General features: G+C 46.5%; 1 protein-coding gene across 1 annotated transcript in view; it reads left to right on the top strand.

Annotated features, from left to right (window-relative positions):
• Positions 1-27,339, top strand: part of CDC5L (cell division cycle 5 like) — a 250,734-nt gene extending 223,395 nt beyond the window's left edge. Inside the window, exons 14-16 of the mRNA XM_029596086.1 lie at positions 17,317-17,514; positions 25,546-25,758; positions 26,685-27,339. Coding sequence (XP_029451946.1) covers positions 17,317-17,514; positions 25,546-25,758; positions 26,685-26,789 — 516 coding nt within the window. The 3' untranslated portion in view covers positions 26,790-27,339. The remainder of the gene's footprint in view (positions 1-17,316; positions 17,515-25,545; positions 25,759-26,684) is intronic.
• Positions 27,340-27,572: the final 233 nt, after the last annotated feature.

Here is a 27,572-nt window from a genome sequence, read left to right as displayed (position 1 = left end):
CAGAGACCTTACGTCAGTTGTCACAGGTTCCACAAGAACCCTCTACACAACTTCCTCGTCGACAACCTAGGAGAGAAACCAGACGCCCATACTACAGGCCAAGGCGATACTACCCCCAAGCCTCTAGGGGTAGGTCAACTAGGCCACAACAGAATTCCCAAGCCAGACAGCCAAGAACTACTCACCCGCAACCTCCTCCACAGACAGGCCCAGCTGCCGGCTTTTGAAATACAGGCCAGAGAACAAGTCCACCTCCTGAATCCTCATCCAGACCTGCCAGTAGGAGGAAGAGTATCCTATTTTCACACACATTGCCTAAGAATAACAGACCAATGGCTACTCTCCATAGTCTCTCGAGGTTACAAACTCAATTTCCTCTCAATTCCACCAGAATCTCCACAGAGTTTCTTTCCAAGGCAAGAATCTCAACTAATTCATCTACAAACAGAATTATCCATCCTTCTGAGAGCCAGGGCTGTACAGTTAGTGCCCCAGACTCAGCAGGGCAGAGGATTCTACTCCTGTTATTTCCTCATTCCAAAGAAAACAGGAGGTCTACGTCCCATCCTAGATCTCAGAAATTTCAACAAATTTCTGAAAAAAGAAAAGTTCAGGATGATTTCTTTGGGCACCATGCTTCCACTTCTTCAAACAGGAGATTGGCTTTGTTCTCTGGATCTTCAAGATGCTTACGCTCATATTCCAATATTCCCTCCTCATCGCAAGTACCTACGCTTCATGATGGGCCATCAACATTTCCAGTACAGAGTTCTGCCATTCGGACTAGCCTCTGCTCCCAGAGTATTCACAAAATGTCTGGCAGTAATAGCAGGACACTTGCACAAACAAAGTGTCCATGTCTTTCCATATCTAGATGACTGGCTCATCAGAAGTCAATCTCAACAAGGAGCTCTCACTTCTCTCAGTCGAACGATTTCTCTACTTCACTCCATGGGTTTTCTCATCAACTATCAAAAAACCCACCTTACTCCATCTCACCTACTTCAATTCATAGGTGCAGACTTAAACACTATCCTATCAAGAGCCTTTCTACCCGAAGATCGGGCAAAGACACTTTCTCACCTGACAAAATCCATTTACTCACAGAAACAGGCAACAGCTCACCAGTTTCTAACCTTACTAGGCCACATGACCTCCACAGTTCATGTCACTCCTATGGCACGGCTCACCATGAGAGTTACCCAATGGACTTTAAGATCACAATGGATCCAAGCCATTCAACCACTACATTATCCAATTCAAGTCACCCACCAACTAAAACTATCTCTACTTTGGTGGGCAAACATGGACAACTTGCGCAAAGGCCTACCTTTTCAGCAACCAGTCCCACAGATAACTTTAACTACAGATGCATCCACCTTGGGTTGGGGAGCTCACATAGGCAATCTCCAAACCCAGGGGACTTGGACAAACCTCGAAGCAACATTTCAAATAAATTTCCTGGAACTTCGAGCTATACGTTATGCGCTGCATGCGTTCAAGGACTGGCTTTCACACAAAACTGTTCTAATCCAAACGGACAACACAGTAGCCATGTAGTACATCAACAAACAGGGAGGTACGGGCTCATATATCCTTTGTCAAGAAGCTGCACAGATTTGGGCCTGGGCCCTAACACACTCAATGTTTCTCCGGGCCACTTATCTGGCAGGCATTCAAAATGTCCTAGCGGATCGACTCAGTCGTCAATTCCAACCACACGAATGGTCCCTGGATCCCTCAGAAGTGACCAGGATCTTTCAACGTTGGGGTCAACCGACAATAGACCTCTTTGCATCACACCTGAATCACAAAGTGGACAAGTTCTGTTCTTTACACAATCAGAAAAACCAGCTAGCCAATGACGCCTTTGCTCGCCCTTGGAGCTCAGGCCTACTATACACATATTTATTTATTTATTTAACAATTTTTATATACCGGCATTCGTAGGACACATCATGTCGGTTCACAATTAACTGAGAAAGGAAATTACAATGAACGAGGATAGAGAGAGTCAACGATATTACAATGAACTAGGAACCAGGATAGAGAGAGTCAACGAGCAGGGATACAACTTTGAAAAACGAACTGGATGATAATTACCCATGTTAAGAGTAGGTATGCATCAGGATGTTAAGGATGCATGTACACTTAAGAAATTAACATATGAACTTATTTACAAAATTATAATATCCTCCAATATCCTCCAATACCGCTCCAATACCGCTCATAACCAAAACTCTAGTGAAGCTACAACAGGACAAGGGATCCTTGATACTCATAGCCCCGTATTGGCCTCGACAAGTATGGTTTCCCACACTCCTAGACCTCTCGATCAGAGAACCAATTCGCCTGGGTGTAGCTCCCACTCTCATCACTCAGGATCAGGGTCGGTTGCGCCATCCCAACCTTCAATCCCTATCCCTGACAGCATGGATGTTGAAAGCTTGATTTTACAGTCACTCAATCTTTCATCCAAAGTATCTGAAGTACTTCTAGCTTCACGCAAACCTTCCACACGAAAGAACTATTCTTCAAAATGGAAAAGGTTTACTTCGTGGTGTAGGCAAAAGAAAATTGATCCCTTCTCCTGCCCCACAACTTCTCTATTAGATTATTTGTCATCTTTCAGACTCTGGTCTTCAGACTTCATTTATTAGGGTACATTTAAGTGCAATCTCGGCTTACCATAACAAGCTGGGAGATGCACCTATATCCATGCAACCTCTCGTCTCTAGGTTCATGAGAGGTTTAACTCACCTTAAACCACCAATTCGGCCACCAGTCACAGAATGGGCCCTGAATCTGGTCTTAACAACACTCATGCGTTCTCCCTTTGAACCCATGAATTCCTGTGATCTTAAATTTCTCACATGGAAAACTATCTTCCTCATAGCAATTACATCTGCTAGGAGGGTTAGTGAGTTACAAGCACTTGTCACGTACTCACCTTACACAAAATTCCTTCATGACAGAGTGGTTCTCCAAACACATCCAAAATTCCTCCCCATGGTGGTTATGGAATTCCACTTGAATCAATCCATAGTTTTACCCACATTCTTTCCAAGGCCTCATTCTCATCAAGGAGAAAGAGCCTTACACACCTTGGACTGTAAACGTGCGTTAGCCTTTTACTTAGACCGCACTGCAGTCCACAGGAAATCCACTCAACTGTTTGTTTCTTATGATCCAAACAAACCGGGAAAGGCAGTGGGTAAACATAAGCTATCTAACTGGCTAGCAGATTGCATACAGTTTTGCTATGAAAAAGCAGGCCTTCCTCTCCAAGGGCGAGTAAAGGCGCATTCAGTAAGAGCAATGTCAGCCTCAGTAGCGACTATCATTCAGTGCCAATCCTTGACAATTGTAAAGCAGCAACATGGAGTTCTCTTCACACCTTTGCAGCTCATTACTGTTTGGATAAAGAAGGACGACAAGATTCAGCCTATGGACAATCTGTCTTAAAGAACTTGTTTCCGGTTTAATCCCAACTCCTTCTACATCCATTCTGCTGTGATCTTCGGCTGACTCATTTTCACCAACAATTTTCACTGTTGCTTCACTATAAAATGACTCAGCCTCTAGCTTGCTAATCACCCATATGTGAGGACTAGCATCCTGCTTGTTCAGGGATAAAGCAAAATTGCTTACCTTGTAATAGGTGTTATCCCAGGACAGCAGGATGTAGTCCTCACGAAACCCACCCGCCACCCCGCGGAGTTGGGTCTTATACCTTTATTATTTTATTTTTGCTAAAGCATATTGCTACATACGAGACTAGAGAGAGACCCCTGTGGCAGAGAATATCATGGCATGCTGGGCATGCTCAGTGGCCTCACAGGGCCAGTCAAAAGTTTCTAGAAACTTTGACAGAAAGATTTCCCGCACTAGGGCTCCGTCAGTGACGTCACCCATATGTGAGGACTACATCCTGCTGTCCTGGGATGACACCTATTACAAGGTAAGCAATTTTGCTTTATATGGATTCAAGATTAGTATCTCTGGCTGCTGTATCTTTAATATCTGCTAGCAAGGAAACAATACTTCTGGCAGGGCAACCCAGTTTCTTTATGACTTTTAGTCAAAAGTTAGTTCCGTTTTAAAAATTTAGTGCATCGTTTCAGTTTGGTCAGTGAAGTTTATATTTTATATTATTGCAGTATCCACTTTGGTGTAGGCTTCTGTCCATTATCAATATTAGAAGTCCTGAACATTTGGTATTTACAGTTACAGAAAGGGAGTTTGTGGGATGACCATGCATTATGAGAAACAGTTCAGAATTATCTTATATAGGAAAAAGGAGTTCCAAGGTATGTAAAATAAGGTATTGGGATGATCAAATCAGAACAGAAATGTCCAGTGCTTCAATAAATCAAATTAAGACTATTTGTCACTTTTCCAAGATGTTTGTCACACAAAAAGTATTTAAGCTGATTGGAATTTAGCTTTTTCCAAAGAGAAGAGGAGTGAGTAGTATTAAATTAAATGTTTTATTAATAAATCAGTAATTTTTAATTTTATATCTAATCTTGAAAAGCTCTATCATATTCCTGTGGTTCTGATTTAATGCCACAAGACAATTTTGTAAAATATCTTTCCTGTACATACCCAGATCAGTCCAGACCAGTGGGTTATGCACTCCCACCAGCAGATGGAGTCAGAGAACAAAGCTTCAAGGCACTGGTATCCCAAGTGTGCCACCTGCAGCTCATCAGTATTTCTCTGACTCCAGCAGATGATGGTCGTGTATACCTGCAGCTCTGTGTGAGACGGATTTTTCTTGCTCCCTGAGGTGCTAGGTTCAGTGTCTGGGCCATCCCTCAGGTAGAGCTGGGCGAACGGGGGGCTTGGTTACCCCTGGCGGTGCTAGCCCGTGTGGTTCCGGGTCCCCTGATAGCCAGGGGATTGCCTCCCTCAGCGACCCGAAGGCTCCCCCTCAGTGTCTGCGGTACAGGGAAGTAGCCCCTTTGGGGATTTTTTTTCTATTATTCTTAGCTTAGGCTTTATTTTTTTCTGTTACTAGAAGTTAAAGCTTTTGTGTTTAAAAAAACAAACCACCAAACTCCAAGTTCCCTGTTCACCACTGCTCCCAGGGTAAATCAGTCTGCCCAGTGGTGCAGAGCCAGGCAGACCCCTGAGGAGGAGGGGAGCGTGTTTCAGCCCTGGTAAGAACCTCCAAAGACGTTTTTAGGCTCCCTGCCTCATTTTTACCGCCGCTCCGGAGCTATTTTTTCTGTGGTAGCCATTTTATTTTTTTCTTTTTTGACCTCCCACACGGCTCCCTAGCATTCCTGGGGCCGATTTTTGCGGCGTTTTTGGTAGGGGTCACCAGGGGCTGGGTGGCAGCACCTGTTTTCTTCCCAGGGGGAGGGGAATTATATGCCCCTTTTTGCAGGAGGAACATGGCAGAAACTCCTCTGGTGGAACCCTGTAAGGCTTGCAGGGTATGGTTAGCTTATTTAGACCTCCTGTCACTGTGCATGGACTGTGCACTGGGTGGGGAAGGAGCCTCAGACAAGAGGATCAAACCTAAAACGTCTGCACGCAGGTCAGGCTCGGCGGCTGGGTCTACTGGAAGGAGCCCAACCCCCACTGTGCACCCTGTGGAAAAGGTCTCCTAGGATGACCCTCCCCCACTGTCCCCCACTGCGCAGACTCCGAGACTGGAGGAATCGAGAGACATGGACACTGATTCTAGCAGTGACGAGATGGGACCAGGGGGATTTTCACCGGAGTTTGTGCCGCTCATGCATGAAGCATTTCTGGCTCGGAAGCTCGCGAAGCACAGAGCCCAGGATGGGAGTGTGGGAGTTCCCAAGCGTCCCCATCTGTGAACTGACGGTCATCTGTCCTGGGCAACTTTGGCTCTGGAGGATCTAGCGGGTGCAGTCGACCTGCAGGGGAACAACTCCACTCCGCCCCCAAGGGACACCGCTGCAGATCAGGGTGAGATCCCTCCAGACATAGATATGGGCGACGACGATCAGGATCAGGTAGAACCTAGTGCAGAGGGGGATTATTTATTTATTTATTTCAGGATTTTTATATGCCGCGGCTCGTTATCAAACATCACCTAGGTTTACAATGAACATTAAATTAGCAACAAGCTTTACAATCCAACAGATATAAGTAATGATATATAGCTGATAACATAGAACTTACAATAATTGAAATAAATCAAACTAGAAATTAGCTAGGGGTATAAGACTGGCGGATCAACTTAATAGTACATTATTAACTACGCGATGACCCCCGAGTAGTCCGGCTGTTTAAGCGGGAGGAATTGTGCCCCCTTATTTCCCAGGTGCTTGAGGAATTGGGGGTGAGACCCTTGCTGGAAGATTCTGACAGCGAGGGAGTGAACCCAGTCCTGGACGGTCTCTGGGGTCCACCTAGTGCTTTTCCTATTCAGAAGAAGATTCAAAAGCTTATCAGCTGGGAGTGGGAATCCCCGGAGGTGGGGCTTAAAGTCGGCTGGGCGACGCAAAATCTCTACCCTCTAATGGAGGAACATTTAGAACGCCTCAGGTTACCTAAGGTGGATGCGGCTGTAGCAGCAGTGACCAAAAAGACGACCATTCTAGTGGCAGGAGCGGCTGCTCTTAGAGATGTGCAGGACTGCAAGCTGGAGCTGCATCTAAAGCGGGTGTTCGGGGTCTCCTCCTTAGGACTTCGGGCGGCGGTGTGTGCCAGCATGATACAAAGAGCGTGTTTATGCTGTTTTCAAAAACCGCAGGACCCATTGTCTTCTGGGACTTTGTCAGCTTTTCAGGCGGCTCGTCTGGAGGCGGCGGTAGCATATGTGGTGGATGCGTTATATGACTTGGTGTGCTCGGTGGCCCGGACTATGGTCTCCTCTCTGGCGGCTTGGTGACTCCTATGGCTCCGCAATTGGGCAGCAGATGCTTCCTTCAAGCCGCATCTGTGCAGTCTGCCTTTTCGAGGGAAGTTGCTGTTTGGAGAGGATTTGGATCAGCTGATGAAATCTCTGGGGGATTCCAAGGGCAATAAACTGCCGGAAGATAGAAAACCCTACAGGAAATCATTCGATCCTTGATCCCGTTTTCGGAATTTCCGAAAAAGCAGGGCAGGGGAGGAGTGTTCCACCCTCTGGTTCCAGACAGACCTCTTACCATACACAGTCCTTTCACGGCTCCAGTCGTCCTGCCAGAGGTGGTTTCGGTCAGGGAACCGGAACAGGGAAGCCTGCCCAATGAAATCTGGCCCACCCACTCCTCGGGCGGGATGATCGGGGGTAGGTTGTCCCAATTTTATGAGGAATGGGTCGGGATCACCTCCGATCGCTGGGTGTTGGAGGTGGTAAAAGAAGGTTACGCCTTAGAATTTTCTCGACCTCTCATGCCAGCCATTGTGGAATCGTAATGCGTTTCCCGCAACAAGTGAGCCGTGGTAGAAGACTATCTACAAAGATTGCTGGCCCTGAAGGCGATCGTCTCTGTGCCGTCCGAGGAACAGGGAGGGAACGGTACTCCATTTATTTCATGGATCCCAAAAGGGAGGGCACTTCCCAACCCATCGTGGACCTACAGAAGGTAAATCGCTGCATGAAGGTGTCCTGTTTTCGAATGGAAACACTTTGAACAGTCATCGCAGTGGTTCAAAAGGGAGAGTTCCTCGCCTCCTTGGATCTCACCGAGGCTTAACTACACATCTCAATTCGCAGCGCTCACCAGAGATTCCTACGATGCAAGATCCTGGGTCAGCATTTTCAGTTTCAGGTGCTGCCATTCGGACTGGCAACGGCCCCGCACACCTTTACCAAGGTGATGGTCGTGCTGGCGACGACCCTCCGGAAGGAAGGGATAATGGTCCGCAATTACCTCGACGATTGGCTGTTTCGAGCCAAGTCGGAAGAGGAAGGCGAGCGGACGGTTTTTTGTGTGATCCATTGTCTCCAGTCCCTAGGCTGGGTAATCAACAAAGTGAAAAGTCATCTGACTCCATCACACTGTCTGGAGTATTTGGGAGCTCGTTTCGACACCCTCCAGGGCAGGGTGTTTCTCACGAACGACAGGATGTACAAATTGTAGCAACAAGGGTGGAACCAGACTGCTGGCGCTAACCTTTAAAAATGAGATAGAGCAGCTTTTAAACTAGAACAAAGGGGAAAGCCGACAGTCACTCAGCAGTGCATAGTTTGGAGAGAGGTATCTTCAAAGGATACTAATGATGCATTAGAATTAGGGCATCCCGACAGTGAGGTTCCAATAATAAGAAAAGTAGTCCAAGTGCCTGTAACTAAAAACTCACCTGAGCTAAAAAATTCTAACTTATCCCTATCAATTAAAAAACAGAATGAAAATACAAACAAAAAACAAACTGAAATGTTTATATGCTAATGCCAGAAGTCTAAGAAGTAAGATGGGAGAATTAGCATGTATAGCAGTGAATGATGACATAGACTTAATTGGCATCTCAGAGACATTTATTCATTTATGTATTTATTTATTTAATTTTTTTTTGCTTTTCCTATACCGAAGTTCCTGTACGAATACAAATCACACCGGTTTACATAACAACAAAATTCACTTAGGAGCGTTACATAGAACAAAGAAGGCATAACAATATGAAATAAATTATAACTTAACATATTGTAGACTGTAACATATCCTATCATATCAATTAACTTCTCGTAAATATATGTCTCGGTGGAAAGCTTTTGGGGAGGTGGATGGGAAACATGGTGGGAGTGAATTGCGGTGGAAAGAGAGGAGTAATTAAACAGTCAGAGGTTGCAAGAATTATGAGACTACCCTGTTTCCCCGAAAATAAGACAGTGTCTTATATTAATTTTTGCTACCAAAGATGCACTAGGCCTTATTTTCAGGGGATGTCTAATAGAGCTGCTGGCTGCCCCTGCATCAGCCATGTCCCACCAGTGTGCTGTCAGAGAGAGGTAAGAGTGTGCAGCATTCATGGTAGTCAGCTTGGGCTGACTCTGCTGCTTTTGAACCTCTGCACACTGCTTGGAAGGGGTCCCCCGTCTGGTACTGCCACCATCCCCAGATGTCAGTAATCTTGCTGCCACTGTCACTGCTGCCACATGGCTATTGGGGAGGCGCCGATTGCTGCTACTGACACTGAAGCCCATTTTGCTGCCTCCTCTGTGCAGGCCCCGTGGGCTTCCACTTTCTCCATGCTGATCTCGTACATTGTGAGATCCGCATAGAGAAAGTGCTATTCTTGCACATTCCCAAAGATTACATGTGCCAAACACTAAAAAGTAATTTATTTTTTTTTTACCTTTGCTGGCTGATGTTAGTTTTCTAATCGGTTGGTCACAGGCTTTTTTTTTTTTCCCACCTTCCTTTTCTTATTTTTTTGCCAATTCCTTTTATATTGTCCTTTTTTCTTCCGTATTTCTTTTCTCTCCATCTTCTTCCCTCAAACCCAGGTTCTCATTCTCACATGCATTTCTCTCTCTCTCACACACACACACAGGCTCTCACTGTCACATGCTCTCTCTCATACAATCATTCATACACATAGTCTCTCACTGGCACATGCTGTCTGACTCTCACACACCCAGGCTCTCTCTCACTCCCACATGCTGTCTTGCTCAAGCATAGGCTGTCACCGTCACACGCTGTCTCTCTCACACACACACAGAGGCTCTCACATGCTGCCTCTGCAAACATTCAGATCCTCACTCCCACACACAATCTCTCAACTCATCTCATACACGCACGCACACACCCTCTACAGACCCTCCGCCTCTCTCTCACCTCTGGGCCTCCTCTTCGCGGGTCGCCGCAGGATGGGCTCTGCAGCGGCCCTGAACTTCTCGGGCCGCGGCAGCCCTGCTACCGGGCCTCTTCCTCGGCCCTGCTACCGGGCCTCTTCCTCTTCTTGGGCCGCTGCGACTTAGGATTCACAGCAGCCCGCTGTGGCTCCTCCTCTTCTGCACGCGCTGATGCTCTTCCTCCTTCCTGCCCACGCGGCTCCGGCAACGTTTACTTCCGGGGCGCACAGGCATGAAGGAGGAAGAGCATCAGCGCGTTTGAACGCGATCTTTTTCTTCGGGCAAGGAGGCTCAGCGGCCGCATGAGCCTCCTTGCGCCCGGGGGCATTGGCTCCCCTCGGGATACCACTGCTCGCGTCTGCCCCTGGAAACTTTATTTAAAAAAAAAAAAAATGATGTCACAGGATTGACCGGCCCACCAGGGGAAGCCCGATCCCCCGATAGGTCAATCCGCCCCTGTTTACAAGGGATGGCTTACTTTCGGGGGAGGTCTTATATTTAAGAATTCGGCAAAATCTCTACTAGGTCTTATTTTTGGGGGATGTCTTATTTTCGGGGAAACATGGTATGAAGGCTAGAATCTGGAGTATGGGAAGAATAGCATTGGGAGTCAGGGAAGGCTAGGCTGAATAGCCATGTTTTAAGTCTTTTTTTGAAGGAAGATGAACACTGCTCTTGCCTGAGTGGTAATGCGTTCCATTGATGAGGTCCTGCTGTCGAGAGGGCCCTCTTTCTTAGGGCTGAGTTTGCTTGTGGGGCAAACGGGGTGTCTTTATAGGCACTTCTAATGGGTCTGGATGATGTGTGAGGTGTGAATTGAATAGTGGTGTCGATGGATGTGAGGTTGGGTTTGGCTTTATGGATAATCATGAGGACTTTGAAGAGGATCCTGAACTTGACGGGTAGCCAGTGGAGGTGCTGAAGGGTGGGGGTGATATGATCTCGTTTTTTGGTGTTGGTGAGGATCCTGGCGGCTGAGTTTTGAACCATTTGAAGAGGTTTTATGGTGTTGGCTGGGAGTCCGAGCAAGAGGGAGTTGCAATAGTCCAGTTTTGAAAGGATGATGGATTGCAATACCAGTCTGAAATCTTGGAGGTGAAGGAGAGGTTTTAAATTGTGGTGGAAGGAGGACAACCAATGGGACAGTGCTATACCGGGGTACAAATTATATCGCAATGACAGAGAGGAGCACTCGGGAGGCGGTGTGGCGCTTTATGTCCGGGATGGCATAGTCCAACAGGATAAACATCCTGCACGAGACTAAATGCACAATTGAATCTTTATGGGTAGAAATCCCTTGTGTGTCGAGGAAGTCTATAGTGATAGGAGTATACTACCACCCACCTGGTCAAGATGGTGAGACTGACAGTGAAATGCTAAGAGAAATTAGAGAAGCTAACCAAATTGGTAGTGCGGTAATAATGGGAGACTTCAATTACCCCAATATTGACTGGGTAAATGTATCATCGGGACACGCTAGAGAGGGTAGTACAGCTCAGAGTTAAGATTTTAGGGCTCAGTATCATCTATTTAAGATAGTGCTTTAATAATAATAAGCACAAGTCTTGAATTATTTTTAAATCCATAGTAATTATGGTAATAGCATTTTATTTTAAATGTATCTGCATTAATGTTTTTCTTCAGACTAGAAATGTAAAATGATTTTTCACAGGACAAGCAGGATGGTAGTCCTCACATAAGGGTGACATCACAGGATGGAGCCCCATCACGGAACACTTTTGTCAAAGTTTCTAGAACTTTGACTGGCTCCTACTGGCCATGCCTAGAATGGCACTAACCCTGCAACCAGCAGGGGTCCCCCTTTAGTCTTCTTTTTTCCACGCGGGTTAAGGAGCTCCACAGAGATTCCTGACAGGAATTTTCCTCACGGAATTACTTCATAATTTACTACCCCACAAGGGTCCCCCTATTCAATTTTTGCGTCCGCGGTGGTCCGGTAAGTATTTTACCCAATTCCCGTCGCGTCTGGCCCTCGCGGCCTGCTGGCGGTTGACCGCACCTTGGCTAAATTTTTTCAGAGATCATGGCGTCTGGGTTCCGTCGATGCCCCGACTGCACTCACACAATGTCCATTACTGACCCTCACAAGGTCTATGTAATGTGTCTCGGGAGCGAGCATGATGTCCTTTCTTGCACCAAATGTGCCCTTATGACACCAAAAGGTTGCAAGGCCAGAATGGAGAAAATGGAACTTCTCTTTCGGGCACAAACTCAGATGCCGTCCATAGCCTCGACTTCGTCTGAACCGACTCAGTCTACATCATGCCAGTATCGGGCACCTACCGGTGTCTGTCTGGCATCGACGATTTCATGGCCATCGACACCCTCTGTTCCTCCTCTGGAAAAGGACCGGGGAGACCGTCGAGAAAAGCATCGACGTCGACACCGTAGATTTCAGACAGTCAACGCAGGCAAGTCCTCAACGTCACCATCATCTGAGCTGCCGCTGAAGAAACCCCATCCAGAAAAGGCACCATCCCTATCTGGCTCTGGGTCACTGAGGCAACCTTCACCGGGACCGGTGATAAGAGCCGCAATTCCACCTCCAACGGTGGTCCCTCCGGCTACGCCTGCGCCACCTCCTCCGGCATCTGGGCTTCACGCTCCAGGTTTCTTAGAGGAGCTGGATCAAATGATCCAGGAGGCCATCGACAGAGCAATGAAAGGCTTCAGGATGCCTCCGATGCTGGTGCCGATTGCTGAACCGGCTACAGATCCAATTCCTGTAGCGCTCCAACCGCTACTATTGAGGATGGAAGCACTGATTGCCACCTTTCCACTGATGGATCCGAGGGCACCGATGAACCCGGTGCTCTCCTCTCCAATCCCTCTTTCATCAGCAGAAGAAGGAGAAACACCATTACTCCCTCCATCGGGAGTCCTACCGATGCACCGCCCATCGCTGTCACCGATTCCGTCTTTGCTGCCATCGGTGCCGCTATCGATACCATAGGTGACTCCCTTGATGCCCAGACCCTGGACCTTCAGGGATACAGACATTCCATCCCTCGGAGGATCCTAGAGGTGCTGGTGATGAGACCTATACCTGGACTGATGACTCCTCCCAGGACACCAATGATTTACCATCACCACCCTCTCCTACTGAAAATAGGAAACATTCTCCCCCAGAGGACTTGTCCTTCACCAATATTGTGAAAGAAATGTCTGAACTAGTTCCATTCCAGCTTCAGACAGAACAAGATGATAGGCACCAGATGATGGAACTTCTGCAAGTTCTAGATGCTCCGAAAGAAATCACCTCTATCCCTATCCATGATGTCCTCTTGGATCTTCTGAAGAGGAATTGGGAGCATCCTGGTTCGGTGGCACCAGCTAACCGAAAAGCAGATACCACATACCTGGTCCAGTCGACTCCAGGTTTACAAAAAGACCAATTGGATTACCATTCAGTGGTTGTTGAGTCGGCCCAAAAGAAAGCCTGACGCTCCAAGCCTCACTCCTAGGCGTGTCCTTCTCTGGTCAATGCTTATATCCCGCATTGCCTCATATCAACTTTATATGACCCAGTACAATAGGGTCCTCTTTAAACAAATGCAAGAATTTTCCGAGTCTCTCCCTCAGCAATTTCAAGAGCAGTTACTTGCCCTGGCTCAAAAGGAGTTGGAAGCGGGCAAACATGAGATAAGATCAGCATATGACATTTTTGACACCGCTTCCAGGGTGTCAGCAACAGCTATTTCTGCAAGGAGGTGGGCCTGGCTAAAATCTTCAGACCTTCGTCCTGAGGTACAAGACAGACTATCAGACCTGCCTTGCTCTGGTGATAATTTTTTTGGTGAACAGATACAACAAGCAGTGGCACAACTCAAAGATCACCATGAGACTCTTCGCCAGCTCTCCTTGTTGCCGTCTGAATATCCTGCTAAGCAAACATTCAGAAAGGATCCCAAAAAATATTTCTATCGCCAAAAGAAATCTTATCCTCCACCGTCCAAAGGTCGCTCTGCTAAGCCTTACCAGAAAGGCCAGTCTAGACAGCCTCGCAGACAAAAACCACAGACAACTCCTCAGCCAGGTCCTGCATCTGGTTTTTGACTCTTTCCCAGAGAGCAGCACACAGCCTCCACTAATGCATGTCCCAGTGGGAGGACGATTGTGCCACTTCAGCAACATCTGACACACAATCACCTCAGACCAGTGGGTTCTTACCATAATCACTCAAGGTTATCATCTCAACTTTCTCTCGGTTCCACCGGACTCCCCACCTCGGCTGACGTGGGGAACATCCGACCACTCACCACTCCTGGAACAGGAGGTTTCCCTCCTCCAGTCCAGAGCAATAGAACGAGTGTCCTACTCCCAACAGGGCCTAGGATTCTATTCTCAGTACTTTCTAATCCCAAAAAAGTTAGGTGGCGTTCGCCCGATCCTAGACCTTCGTGCCTTAAACAACTACCTTCAAAGAGAAAAGTTCAAGATGGTAACCTTGGGTTCCCTCCTTCCCCTTCTGCAAAGGGGAGACTGGCTCTGCTCTCTAGACCTCCAGGACGCTTACACACACATTGTAATAACTCCATCTCATCGCAAATTTCTACGATTCCTTGTAGGCCCAAAGCACTATCAATACCGAATGCTACCATTCGGCCTGGTGTCTGCACCACGAGTCTTCACCAAGTGCCTCGTAGTAGTAGCAGCATTCCTCAGAACTCAAGGTGTCCACGTCTACCCTTACCTCGACGATTGGTTGATCAGGGCTCCCACACAGCAAGCTGCTCTGACGTCTCGACGTCTCACCTTGCATACCCTGATCTCTCTAGGGTTTCTAATGAATTACCCAAAGTCCAACTTAATCCCATCACAAACCCTGTCGTTCATAGGAGCAGACTTTGACACCTTTAAAGCAAAGGCATTTCTTCCTCGAGAACGAGTTCTCACTATCTCCTCTCTCGCCCATCAGCTGCAGTCCAGACAACGCTCAACTGCAAGTCACTTTCTGGTTCTGCTAGGACACATGGCGTCCTCCATACATGTCACTTCCATGGCTCGTCTAGCCATGAGAGTCATGGATACAATCATCTCAACCACTGTCAGCCATTGTCCACATCACCAACCCACTTCGCCTATCTCTGGCTTGGTGGAAAAATCAGGCCAATCTCCTCCAAGGCCTTCCATTCCAAGCTCCAGATCCTCTAATCACCCTTACAACCAATGCCTCCAACCTCTGCTGGGGAGCACATGTTGCCAATCTACAAACTCAAGTGTCCTGGTCTGCAGAGGAAGCCAAACACCAAATCAATTTCCTGGAGCTACGAGCAATCCGATATGCTCTCAGGGTGTTTCAGGATCACCTTTCCAACCAGGTCATCCTGATTCAGACAGACAACCAGGTGGCCATGTGGTACATCAACAAACAAGGAGGAACGGGCTCCTACCTTCTGTGTTAGGAAGCTGCACAGATTTGGGCGGAGGCCCTTTCCCACTCTGTGTACCTCAAGGCCACCTACTTGCCGGGAGTGGACAATGTGTTGGCAGACAAGCTGAGTCGCACCTTTCAGCCGCACGAGAGGTCCCTCAACCCCTCAGTAGCGGACTCAGTATTCCAACGTTGGGGTTACCCTCACATAGATCTCTTTGCGTCATCTCAAAACCGCAAAGTAGAGAACTTTTGCTCTCTCACTCGCAGCCAACATTCACTACCAAGAGATGCGTTCTCCCTCTCGTGGGCAACTGGTCTCCTATATGCATTCCCTCCACTTCTCTCAGACTTTTGTGAAGTTACGTCAGGACAAGGGAAGCATGATCCTGATAGCCCCTCACTGGCCACGCCAAGTGTGGTTTCCGATTCTTCAGGACCTCTCCATTCGCAGGCACATTCCCCTGGGGAAGGACCCCCTTCTGATCACTCAGAACGATGGGTGCCTACTCCACCCCTACCTTCAGGCCTTGTCCCTGACTGCCTGGATGTTGAAAGGTTAATTCTTCAGCCTCTCAACCTTTCGGAGCCAGTTTCCCGTGTCTTGATTTCTTCACGAAAGCCTTCCACAAGAAAATCTTATTACAAATGGAACAGGTTTAAGTTATGGTGTTCCTCACTGTCCCTTGATCCTTTTACCTGTTCCACCACGAAGTTTATAGACTATCTCTGGCACTTGTCAGAATCAGGTCTGAAAACTTCTTCCATCAGGATGCATGTCAGTGCGGTAGCTGCCTTCCATAAAGGTGTTGAGGATGTTCCCATTTCAGTACAATCCCTTGTAACTCGTTTTCTGAAGGGCTTGCTCCACCTTAAACCTCCACTTCGCCCTCTGGCCCCTTCTTGGGACCTCAACCTGGTTTTGGGTCAGCTCATGAAACCACCATTCGAGCTTCTCCAATCCTGTGATCTTCGCTGTCTCACATGGAAAGTGATTTTTCATTTGGCAATCACATCCGCTCGCAGAGTTTAGTGAGTTACAGGCCCTAGTTACCTATCCGCCTTACACTAAACTTCTGCTCGACCGGGTAGTACTCCGCACTCACCCTACGTTTTTGCCTAAGGTAGTATCGAAGTTTCACATTAATCGATCCATTATACTACCCACCTTCTTTCCCAGGCCCCATTCCAAACTAGGAGAACAGGCTCTGCATACCCTTGACTGTAAGCGGGCTCTAGCATTCTACCTAGACCATACAGCTGCCCACAGGCAAAGGACTCAATTGTTTGTCTCCTTTGCTTCCATCAGATTGGGTCAACCTGTGGGTAAGCAGACTCTCTCCTCCTGGTTAGCGGATTGCATTTCCTTTTGCTATCAGCAAGCAGGCATTCCACTTCAAGACCGTGTTAAAGCACATTCTGTCAGGGCCATGGCAACTTCAGTAGCGCACCTACGCTCGGTGCCGCTTCCTGACATCTGTAGGGCTGCTACCTGGAGTTCTCTCCACACCTTTACAGCCTATTATTGTTTAGACAAGGCTGGAAGACCAGATTCCATCTTCGCCCAGTCTGTCTTGCACAACCTATTTACAGCTTGATGTACCAACACCCTTCCGCCTGCCCGTTAGGGTTCAGGATGCCCTCTACCAAATTCCACTCCGCTCCTTGTGCCTATTGCACATCTAGGGTACATTTGGTGCAATTCTAGGACATCCTCAGCTCGGTACTCACCCATATGTGAGGACTACCATCCTGCTTGTCCTGTGAGAAAGCAGAAGTTGCTTACTTGTAACAGGTGTTCTCACAGGACAGCAGGATGTTAGTCCTCACGAAACCCGCCCGCCACCCCACGGTGTTGGGATCTTTACGTTTTTTTATTTTATTTTTTGGCACTTACTATAGCTTTTAAACAAGACTGAAGGGGGACCCCTGCTGGTTGCAGGGTTAGTGCCATCCTGGGCATGCCCAGTAGGTGTCAGTCAAAGTTCTGGAAACTTTGACAAAAGTGTTCCGTGATTGGGCTCATCCTGTGATGTCACCCTTATGTGAGGACTAACAGTACTAGAGTATTTAGACTAAAGTACATTATACTAGATTAGCAAAGAAACTGAGCTATTTCCTTATGTTGTAACTTCTCTGTTTCATGTTTTCAACATAGGCTGAAGAACTGCTGGCAAAAGAAATGGAGGTGGTAAAGCAAGGCATGGGGCATGGAGAGCTTTCCATTGAAGCATATAACCAAGTGTGGGAAGAATGTTATAGCCAAGTGTTGTACCTGCCTGGACAGAATCGCTATACAAGAGCCAACTTGGCCAGCAAAAAGGACAGAATTGAGTCTCTTGAAAAGAGGCTGGAGGTTAGTACTTTTTTCCATTAATACCTCTAGTCATAAGATCTTTCTCTTTACACTGCTGATTTTGTATTAGTTACTCTGATGCCATACATAATAAAGAGTAATTGGGTACAAATAATCAAGCTTTGAAAGATTAAATATATACACAAAACTTGACTATTCTCTTCTTTCCCGCCTCTCTCAAAACAGTGAGAGAAATCTTGCCTCTCCCAAATCAGTATATTGAAATGATCCTGTTGAAAACTGTTTCCAGTGGTTTATACCTATGCTTTTTAGATAAAATGTAATTGTAATACTGCAAACTAAATTATTTGATTGACATATAGAATATGATTACATTCAGGCTTATCCAGTCAGCCCATTTCCTCTTCATATTGCAGTGCTGCAGACCCTTCTTGATATCAGGCTTTCTCATAATAAAATTTCCTCTGTGCTTCTCTTGTACTTGTTTGAATTCTGATACTGTTTTTGCTTTTACCCCTCTATTGGGAGCCTTTGAAGTATCAAGCATATGTTTTTCAAAGGTATACTTTCCTATGTTATTTCTGAGTCTGCTCTCTTCCAGAATCTCTTCTTTCCCAAAATACTTACCAGCATCATTTGATAACCAGGAGTGATGAACCTTCACTCCACAAAAACCACAAACTGGTTGGGATTTCAGGTTACCACTATGTATATATATCTTGGGCATATGCATTAGGAATATCCTGAAAACCCAATTGGATTTTGATCCTTGAGGACTGGTGATCTGCCACCCCTGGTTTATACTCTTAAGGTTTTTCAATATCTGTTTTCCTAGCGTGTAGCAGATGGACTCAGGACAATGGGTATAGTGTACTCCTGTTAGCAGTTGGAGACGGATCAGATCTCAATCTGACGTCAGCCCCTAGTACATATACCTCTGCAGGAAGTGCAGATCCTCAGTATTTTCCGTCTCCAAAGTAGTTAGGGACTATCTGCACGCTATCAGAGCGTTAGAACTAAACTACAAAGAAACCCAAATTTAAGAAGAAAAGTTACTTACGGAAGATGAGCCCCGCACTCCTGCGGTGATACCCTCGGGTCCCTCCCCCAGTTGAGATTCCCGAGGTGATTTCTGTGGTCCCTCGGAGGTGAGTGAGCCTCAGTCCGGCGGCTGAATCGCGGCGGGGACCTAGCCCCCGGTTTCCCAGGCACGGCTGAGAGGCAGCAGGTGCACCCTCGAGCGCGGCGGTGAACGTATTTACCCTCTCCCCCCCCCCCCCCGCAGCCGGAGACCGCCTGGAGCGAAGCCGGGAAGCGCCGAAGACAAGGTAAAGTAGAAATCCTCATTTGTTACCCGGTCTCCGAGGATCGAGGAGAAGCGCAGGTCAGCGACGAGACCAGCGCCACCGGGTTGATCCACCCTAGCAGGGACAGACCCCGGTTAGCCCAAGGGTCTGCCACGTGGAGACCCTCAGAGGCGGTCGCCATCTTGCCTGTGTGCTCGCTGTCGCCATCTTGTCTTCATTCAGCGCTCCGTTCGCCGCACAACCGAACGCATAAAGTTGGTTTTAGGCGCACAAATCTACTTTGCGCGTACGTACACGCACATAGCCCTTGTGCGCATAAGCTACACGCGCATAGGCGAGGCACACAGATTACGGGCGCCGCGAGCTGTGCGCATAAATAATTCTTGGGCACACAGCCGCGCGCATATCTTACATGCGGCCCGGGCGCACATGAGTGCTTAAGATTTATGCGCAGTCAACTATGGCACCACCAGAAACTGAGCTAAAAGCGCAAGATCTCTGCCCAGCATGCCACATTAGGGCTGCACAGAGCGAGGCAGCCGACGCCCTATGTTCCCAGTGTGAGGACGCCCTGGGGGACCCAGGCCAATGCCTTGTGCACCCAGGGCCGAGTACCAGCTCCTCGCGCGACACCCCGGACCTAGTAAATCCCAGAGGGACATCCCTTCAGCCGGGGACCCCCAAAGAGCCGGCGCCACTCGGCTTGGACCCTGCGTTGCTCTCATGGGTGGAATTTTTCAAAGGGATTCACACCTTTGTTCGAATGCAAACTGAAGCTTCGCATCCACATGCTCCACGAGAGGACCCCGATGCACCAGGCCCCTCAAGAGAAAGATACAGGCCTCCAAGATCCAGAAGTCCCACTTATGAGGACTCTGACATATCCGAAGAGGAGGCCGAACCCCTGGAAGAAGGAGAACTCCCCCTGGGGACAGAACCTCACCGCACCATGAGACGCTTTTTCGCAAGGGATGAACTCCCGGACTTAGTCTCACAATATCTCTCGGAGCTCGCCATCCCGGCCCCAGGCACTCCAGGGGAACCTAAGCCGAACCCCCTACTGGAAGGCCTCCACCAGACCTCTCGCCATTTCCCGCTGTTACAAGCTGCGCAACAGCTAATTGACCTGGAATGGAGCACCCTCAAAGGGGGACGAGCCCTGGAAGTCATGTACCCCCTGGACCCGGCAACCAAAGACCTCTTTACCTGCCCAAGGAGTGGATGCCATGATCTGTGCGGTAGCTAAGTGCACCACCATCCCAGTGGAGGGAGGGACAGCGCTCAAGGATGCCCATGACAGGCGCCTGGAGTCCATCCTGAAACAGTCTTTCAATGTCACCGCCATGGCTCTTCAAATCGCGACCTGTTGCACCGTGGTAACACGTGCCTGCTTATCCCAAGCCAGGAATAACATCCCAGGAGAAGTCATGGAACCAGCATTATCCTTTCTAATGGATGCTGCCTCCGACCTCGTACTCACAGCGATCAGAGGGGTGGCGTCCTCAGTGGCGGCTAGGAGACAACTCTGGCTCCGAAACTGGTCAGCGGACGCATCCTCCAAAGCTAGACTCACGAGGATGCCATTCAAAGGATCCCTCCTGTTCGGAAGCGAACTGGAGAAACTGGCAGACAAATGGGGAGACTCCCCTTTGCCGCGCTTACCAGAAGACAAGACAAAGAGAAACCAGCGACCCTTCCCCAGATCATCCCGGGGCAGAGGATCACAGCGCTTCAACCCTTATAGCAGGAACAGCTATCAAGTGCCACGCTCCACAGGCAGAAATCAGTCCTTTCGGAACAAGCACAACAAGAGAGGAACCGGCTCGGGTTCAGGCCCCAGCCGCACCCCATAATGAGATTCAGCCGACCCATCTAGGGGAAGAAGCCATAGGGGGCAGACTAACCCTATTCTACCGCAGATGGGTCGAGATAACTTCGGACAAGTGGGTCCTAGCCATCATTCGAGAGGGGTACTATTTGGATTTCCTGCGAACCCCTCCGGACAAGTTTGTGGAGTCTCCTTGCCACGACCCCGCCAAGAGGGCGGCAGTGGAATCCACGCTAAACAGACTTCTGGCTCTCAAGGCCATCATACCGGTACCTCCACAGGAAGCAAATACTGGGCATTATTCCATTTACTTTATCTTTCCCAAGAAAGAGGGAACGTTCCGGCCCATCCTGGACCTCAAGTCGGTCAACCGTCATCTGAGGATCCCCCGCTTCCGCATGGAAACCCTGCGCTCCGTGATAAAGGCAATACAACCGGGAGAGTTCCTCACTTCCCTGGATCTCTCGGAAGCCTACCTGCATATACCAATTCACCAGGAACACCAGAGATATCTACGCTTCAAGGTCCTGGACCGACACTACCAGTTCCGGGCGCTTCCCTTCGGGTTAGCCACAGCTCCCCGGACATTTACCAAGGTGGTAATAGTGGTGGCCGCAGCAGCATTGAGGAAGGAAGGTATCCTGGTAAATACCCTTACCTAGACGATTGGCTGATCAGAGCGAAGTCACCAGCGGAAAGCCACCAAGCGACCAGCAGAGTCATAACTCTACTAGAGAGCCTAGGATGGGTGGTCAACACAAACAAGAGTTCTCTACAGCCATCCCAATCACTGGAATACCTAGGAGTCCGATTCGACACCAAAGAAGACAAGGTCAGCCTGACCCTCACGAGGAGATCAAAACTGTGGAACCGGCTGCAAACACTACTGAACGACCCTCGTCCCACAGCATGGGATTACCTGCAAGTCCTCGGGCTGATGGCATCCACGCTGGAAGTAGTGCCATGGGCAAGAGCCCACATGAGGCCCCTTCAGCACTCTCTCCTATCAAGATGAAGCCCACGGACCCAGAACTACACCGTTCGGCTGGCACTCCCGAGCAGGCTCCGGACCCAGCTACGGTGGTGGCTACAGACCAACCACATAAACAGGGGATCAAGACTATCCTCCCCGACATGGACCCTGCTCACCACAGACGCCAGTCTACGAGGATGGGGGGCACACTGCGAGGAGTTAACCGCCTAAGGGCGGTGGAACACCGAAGAGGCAGGATGGAACATCAACCACCTGGAAGCAAGGGCAGTCAAACTAGCCTGCCTACGGTTCGCCCACAGAATCTGGGACAAAGCAGTAAGGGTGATGTCAGACAACGCCACAACGGTAGCCTACATCAACCGACAAGGGGGCACCAGAAGCCAGCAGGTGTCCCTAGAAATAGACCCACTGATGGCATGGGCGGAAGCAAATCTCCAGGAAATCTCTGCCGTCCACATCGCCGGGAAAGACAACATAACGGCGGACTACCTCAGCAGAGAAAGTCTAGATCCCGGAGAATGGAAGCTGTCGGCCACAGCATTCCAGATAATAGTGAACCGGTGGGGGACTCCGATCATGGATCTTCTGGCAAGCAGAGCCAAGGCGCAAGTACCCAGATACTTCAGCCGCAGACGGGAACTGCAGACTCAAGGAAACAACGCCCTGGTGCAAACCTGGCCACCGGGGACCCTACTATACGCCTTCCCGCCGTGGCCCTTGCTGGGCGCAATCATTCACAAGATACAGCTACACAAGGGACTAGTTCTTCTGGTGGCTCCAGATTGGTTAAGAAGACCGTGGTACGCGGACATGAGAAAACTACTGTCAGGGAACCCTCTTCCCCTGCCTCCTCACAGAGACCTACTACAGCAAGGACCAATCCTCCACGAGGAACCAGCTCAATTCTCTCTTACGGTCTGGCCATTGAGAGGGCTCGCCTGAGGAAGAACGGATACTCGGGGGCTGTAATCGACACCCTCCTCCAAGCACGCAAGTTCTCCACTTCACTAATGTACATAAGGATTTGGAGAGTATTCGAAGCCTGGTGCAATGATCACAACATCAACCCACGCTCATTCAAAGTTCCAGTGATCCTGGAATTCCTACAGAACGGGCTTCAGAAGGGCCTGTCCCTCAATTCCATCAAGGTACAGGTGGCAGCTTTATCGTGCTACGGCGCCAGGAGCGAAGGCGACAGCATAGCTTCTCATCCGGACGTGACACGCTTCCTGAAGGGAGTCAAACACATCCGCCCACCTCTAAAGTGGCCGGTACCTCTATGGAATCTCAACCTCGTCCTGGACTTTCTAGCAGGAAACAGTTTCAGACCCCTCCGAGGCCTGTCTCTTGACTTTAAAGACTGTATTTTTGCTGGCAGTCTGCTCAGCCCGCCACATCTCGGAACTACAAGCACTGTCCTGCCGTGAACCGTTCCTCAGGTTCACACCGGGATCCATACAACTACGCACCTGTGTAGTATCATTTAAGAAGATATTGAATAAACCTGGACTGATCATTTTAAAAAATAAATTTAAGTTAGAAAGAACCTGAAGATGTCTGAAAGTAGAATATTCGGTACTGTTTGGTGTACTGCAACATGTCTGGTTAGAGTTAAATGATTAGTCAGCCTTTCTCATTTGTACATACACAATCAAAAGTCAGATTGAACATGCTAGTTATTGATCATAAATTCCATATCAGGGTTTTATAGTGGACATAGAATCCTTACTTTGATATATTTAATGAACTTAATAAAGACATACCAGATGTACTTCTAGTCTTTTGTTTTCACCGTTGTTGCTGATAATTGTAGCATTTTTATTGCTTAATAGACTTCATGTGACTACATAGAAAATGAAGGTATTTTAATTTAAGGTAGTTTTATAGGGTATACATCAGCTCAGCCGAGTGTTTAATTTGTACCAATGTGTAGAACTTTTATGAAATTCTATAAACATTGAAAATATTGTTTAGGACCATTTATACTTACATTAACAAGTGGATGCGCTTATACTTATGGTCTTCCTAGAGAGGGCAGTATTGCTCTGTATTACAAATGAGTACAGTTTTCCTTAATTTAAAAAAGTGCTAGGTCTAAATGTGAATAAAGGGAGAAATGAAAGCCTAGTATAGATTATATGTTCCTGTGAGAATGCTCTGGCCAGCTTTTTGTTCAGCATTGCTCTTGCCCTAAGAATAGTGTGTTATCAAAAGACTGCACTATTTCCAGTGTTTTTCATGGTGTTGATAAAATGCTTCTGATGTAAGATTTAGTTCGACATAGTCTTAAATGTGATGTAAATATCCCTCATTAGATCATTTTAGCAGTAAGTTGAGAAATAACTACCCACAATTGTACTCTGACGCTGGCCCAAACTAACACCTTAATCACAAGTTTTCTAGTTGCAGTACCTGCACTCTTTACGTTTGTCACAACATACAATTTCTTTTCAATTAGCGTGCTGATTTACACATTTTATGCTTTAGTAGGGATGTATCGGAGGTGTGAGTTGTAGGTTTGATTTTTTTTTTTAGTATAGATTCGATTTCCTTGGCAGAGGTTAAATCGAGTGACACTAAGTTGGCATTAGGATTTTTGGGGAGGGGGTTTGCCGGTGGGGGGGTAGTGGGGAAACGGAGTAGGATATTTGCTATTTTGTTTTTGAAAAACTGGGCGAGTTCTTCATATTTCCTGTTCTCTGTAAGACATTTGCTTGTCACTGTTATTCTGTTATTGGAAAGTCGGTATAGAAAAAACTTTAAATAAATAAATAAATAAATATTTACTATTGGCTTCTTCGTCTGTAATAGTTGTGGGGGGGGGGGGGTTGATTTAGTGAGTTCTGCCACATATGAGAAAAGGGCTTTTCCTCACTACCCCCCACCGGCGAACCCCCTCCCCAAAAATCCTAATGCCAACTTTCTGTCACTCAATTTAACCTCTGCCAAGGAAATCGAATCTATACTAAAAAAAAAAATCAAACCTGCAACTCACACCTCCGATTCCATCCCCACGATCATCTCCAAACCCCTCGCCGATATAATTAACTGCTCCCTCTCCCTTGGCAAAGTCCCTGACCCCCCTCAAGCTTGCCGTTGTCAAGCCCCTCCTCAAAAAACCCACCCTTGACCCTACCGACCCATCCAATTACTGTATTAGTTACAGTAAAAAAAAAAAATGGCATTTAACAACATTAAAGAACATTTTCAACAGGCACATTTTTCTGTTTACTTTAAAACGTGAATTCCAAATTAAGACTTGCCAGTTCTATATTACTACCTTGCAGTTCAAAATAATATATCTAACTTTTGCTTTCTTGTTTTATTATTTTAATGTGCCACATCACTACTCAGCATCTCATTGTTCTTCTTTTCCTCTGATTTCTGAGCTATTATCTGTATTTTACCCTTTGTTCTGTTTTGTGATCTCGCTTGTATTCTAACTCATTTTTTGTTTGATTTATCACTTTCTATATCCTCTTTTTCTTTTTCTAATTCACAACCTCTTTTCTGTTTCTGATCATATGCCTCTTCTATCTTATTTTGTACTTTTGCACGCTTTTTTCTACTTTCCTTATTCTTTCTCCTTTATTTTTCTCCTTTCATTTCATTCTCTGCCTCCTTTATTGTTTTCTTATTCTCATTTATCTTTCCTCTTATACCGTCTTGTCTTATTCAACTTCCTTGTTTTTTTTCTTCATTCTATACCCCATGACTGTTTCTAGACAACAGGTGAGGAATATTTTTTAAGAGTTCTATAACTTGTGTATTTGCTCAATAATTGTTGTCACAATATATGTTTGTTTTGTTTTGTTGGGTTTTTTTTTTTACTGGTTTTTATTTTAGAAATCATATATTCCCATATATTTGTGCAAAGTTCAATGGATGATCAGTAGTTCAAGATTCAACTTTTAAAATCATGGTTGATATTCTGTCCTTAGATAAACAGAGGCCATATGACGACAGAAGCCAAGAGGGCTGCAAAAATGGAGAAGAAGATGAAGATTTTGCTTGGTGGTTACCAGTCACGGGCTATGGGACTCATAAAACAACTGAATGACTTATGGGATCAGATTGAGCAAGCTAACTTGGAACTGCGTACATTTGAAGAATTAAAGAAACATGAAGACACTGCTATTCCAAGGAGACAAGAGGTAATCAGAAATTTACTATGTTACCATTAGAGATCTGATCAAATAAAAGTTGGCATGGTAAGATTTTAAATGATCTAAAAATGACCTTTGAGAATGGTGTTAAAATGTTGCAGAAAAGGTTAACCTGACGATCTGAAGTTAGATCTGCTTTCCTGAATCAAAGATCTTATGAAATTGTCACAGTAATACACTTCTGCTTCATTGCACAGTAACATAGTGAATGGTGGCAGATAAAGACCAAAATGATCATCTAATCTGCCCAGCAAGTTGGGGTTTTTTTGTTTTTTTTTTTTGAAAAGTATAATTAACTACTGCTCAATGCAAGCTACCCCCAAGCCTTCTATTAAGGATAGTAGCAGCTGTGTCCCAAAAATAGGGCATATTGGGCTACCTTAGGAGCACTGGCAAGGTTAGAAACATGGCATATGGTTTGTCTCATGGTCAGCCATGAGAATGTCCTGTCACTGCACATGCAGGCTGTCACACCTTCATTGCTATCATTGAAGTCCCTGTTAATGAAGCATTGTTAAAATATTGTGACTATTTGTAGAATAGTGGATTACCATCATGCCACTTGATCATTGACACTCTGAGACTTTAAATGGGAAGGTTGTTCTTGCAAGGTTTTGAGGCCAGTAGATATTCATCCCACTGTCCCCTGTTCCCTAACAAACTACAACAAAATACTTTGATAAACAATGATTAGATGAACAGATATAATGAAGGAAATTTCCTAGCGTGTAGCAGATGGACTCAGGACCAATGGGTATAGTGTACTCCTGCTAGCTGGAAAATAGATGGTTTTATTAGTTTTGTTTGCCTATGGAAAAAATTCCTATTGTCAAGATGTCCAAGTTGTGCTAACAGATGAAAGTGGAAGGCTAATTCTTCAAAAGCTTCTTTTAATAACATTTTGTTTTTCTCAGTGCCTAAAGGAAGATGTCCAGCGACAGCAAGAGAGAGAAAAGGAGCTTCAGCAACGATTTGCAGATCTCATGCTGGATAAGGAGACTTTGCAGTCAAAATTTTAAGGCATGAAATTATTTTCAATTGGTCACCATCGTATAAATCTGTGTACACAGAAAAACACCATATCATTCATTTTGTGATAAATGCCTAAAAATGGAGCATTGTCTATAACTATTATGCTGTTTGTACTTTCCGCACTTTTGAAAAGACTATCACCACACCAGGATCTGATTAGAAAAAGTCTAGATTGATATTAAAGCCTTGAACTGTCATTTACTGTTGCTAGACAGTAATCAAATAGTGGGTAATGATTTTAGCCATGTCATAGATTTTAAGGTTCTTGCTGATTCCAGGGTTTTTTTTTTTGGTTTGTTTTTTGTTTATTTTTTGTTTTGAAAAGTGATATCTATTCTGCTCATAGTGTTGTGCCATTCTTAAAACCTTTGCTTGCTTGTTGTCTGTGAGCATTACACCTTAAATAAAAATAAGAATGTAAAAATATATAAAGAAATATTTTTCATTTACAGAAATACTTTTAGTATATTCATTTTTACGCTCATGTAAATAAAGTTGTAGAAAACCAGAGAAAGAATCTCTGCTATGCAGACTTGATAGGCTTAGTGGTATTTATCTGCTGTCATTTACTGTGTTAATATGTTTTTCATTGATAAGCACGGCTGAATTAGCCATGAAATGTGGGTGTTGTCATCCAGCATCACTGAAAGGACCTCTTTCTCCAAGCTAATACAGTTTTTTCTCTACTTGGCATGTGCAAGAATCCCCGCTCAGGCTTTGTCTGAGCAACAACATGGATTTTACCTCTATTTGCAAGTTTTTATATACTG

The sequence above is a fragment of the Rhinatrema bivittatum genome, chromosome 3, assembly GCF_901001135.1.
Source record: "Rhinatrema bivittatum chromosome 3, aRhiBiv1.1, whole genome shotgun sequence".
In the NCBI taxonomy this organism is placed as follows: Eukaryota; Metazoa; Chordata; class Amphibia; order Gymnophiona; family Rhinatrematidae; genus Rhinatrema; species Rhinatrema bivittatum.
Note: the sequence above shows the minus strand (reverse complement) of the source record. Positions and strands in the feature narration are given on the sequence as shown.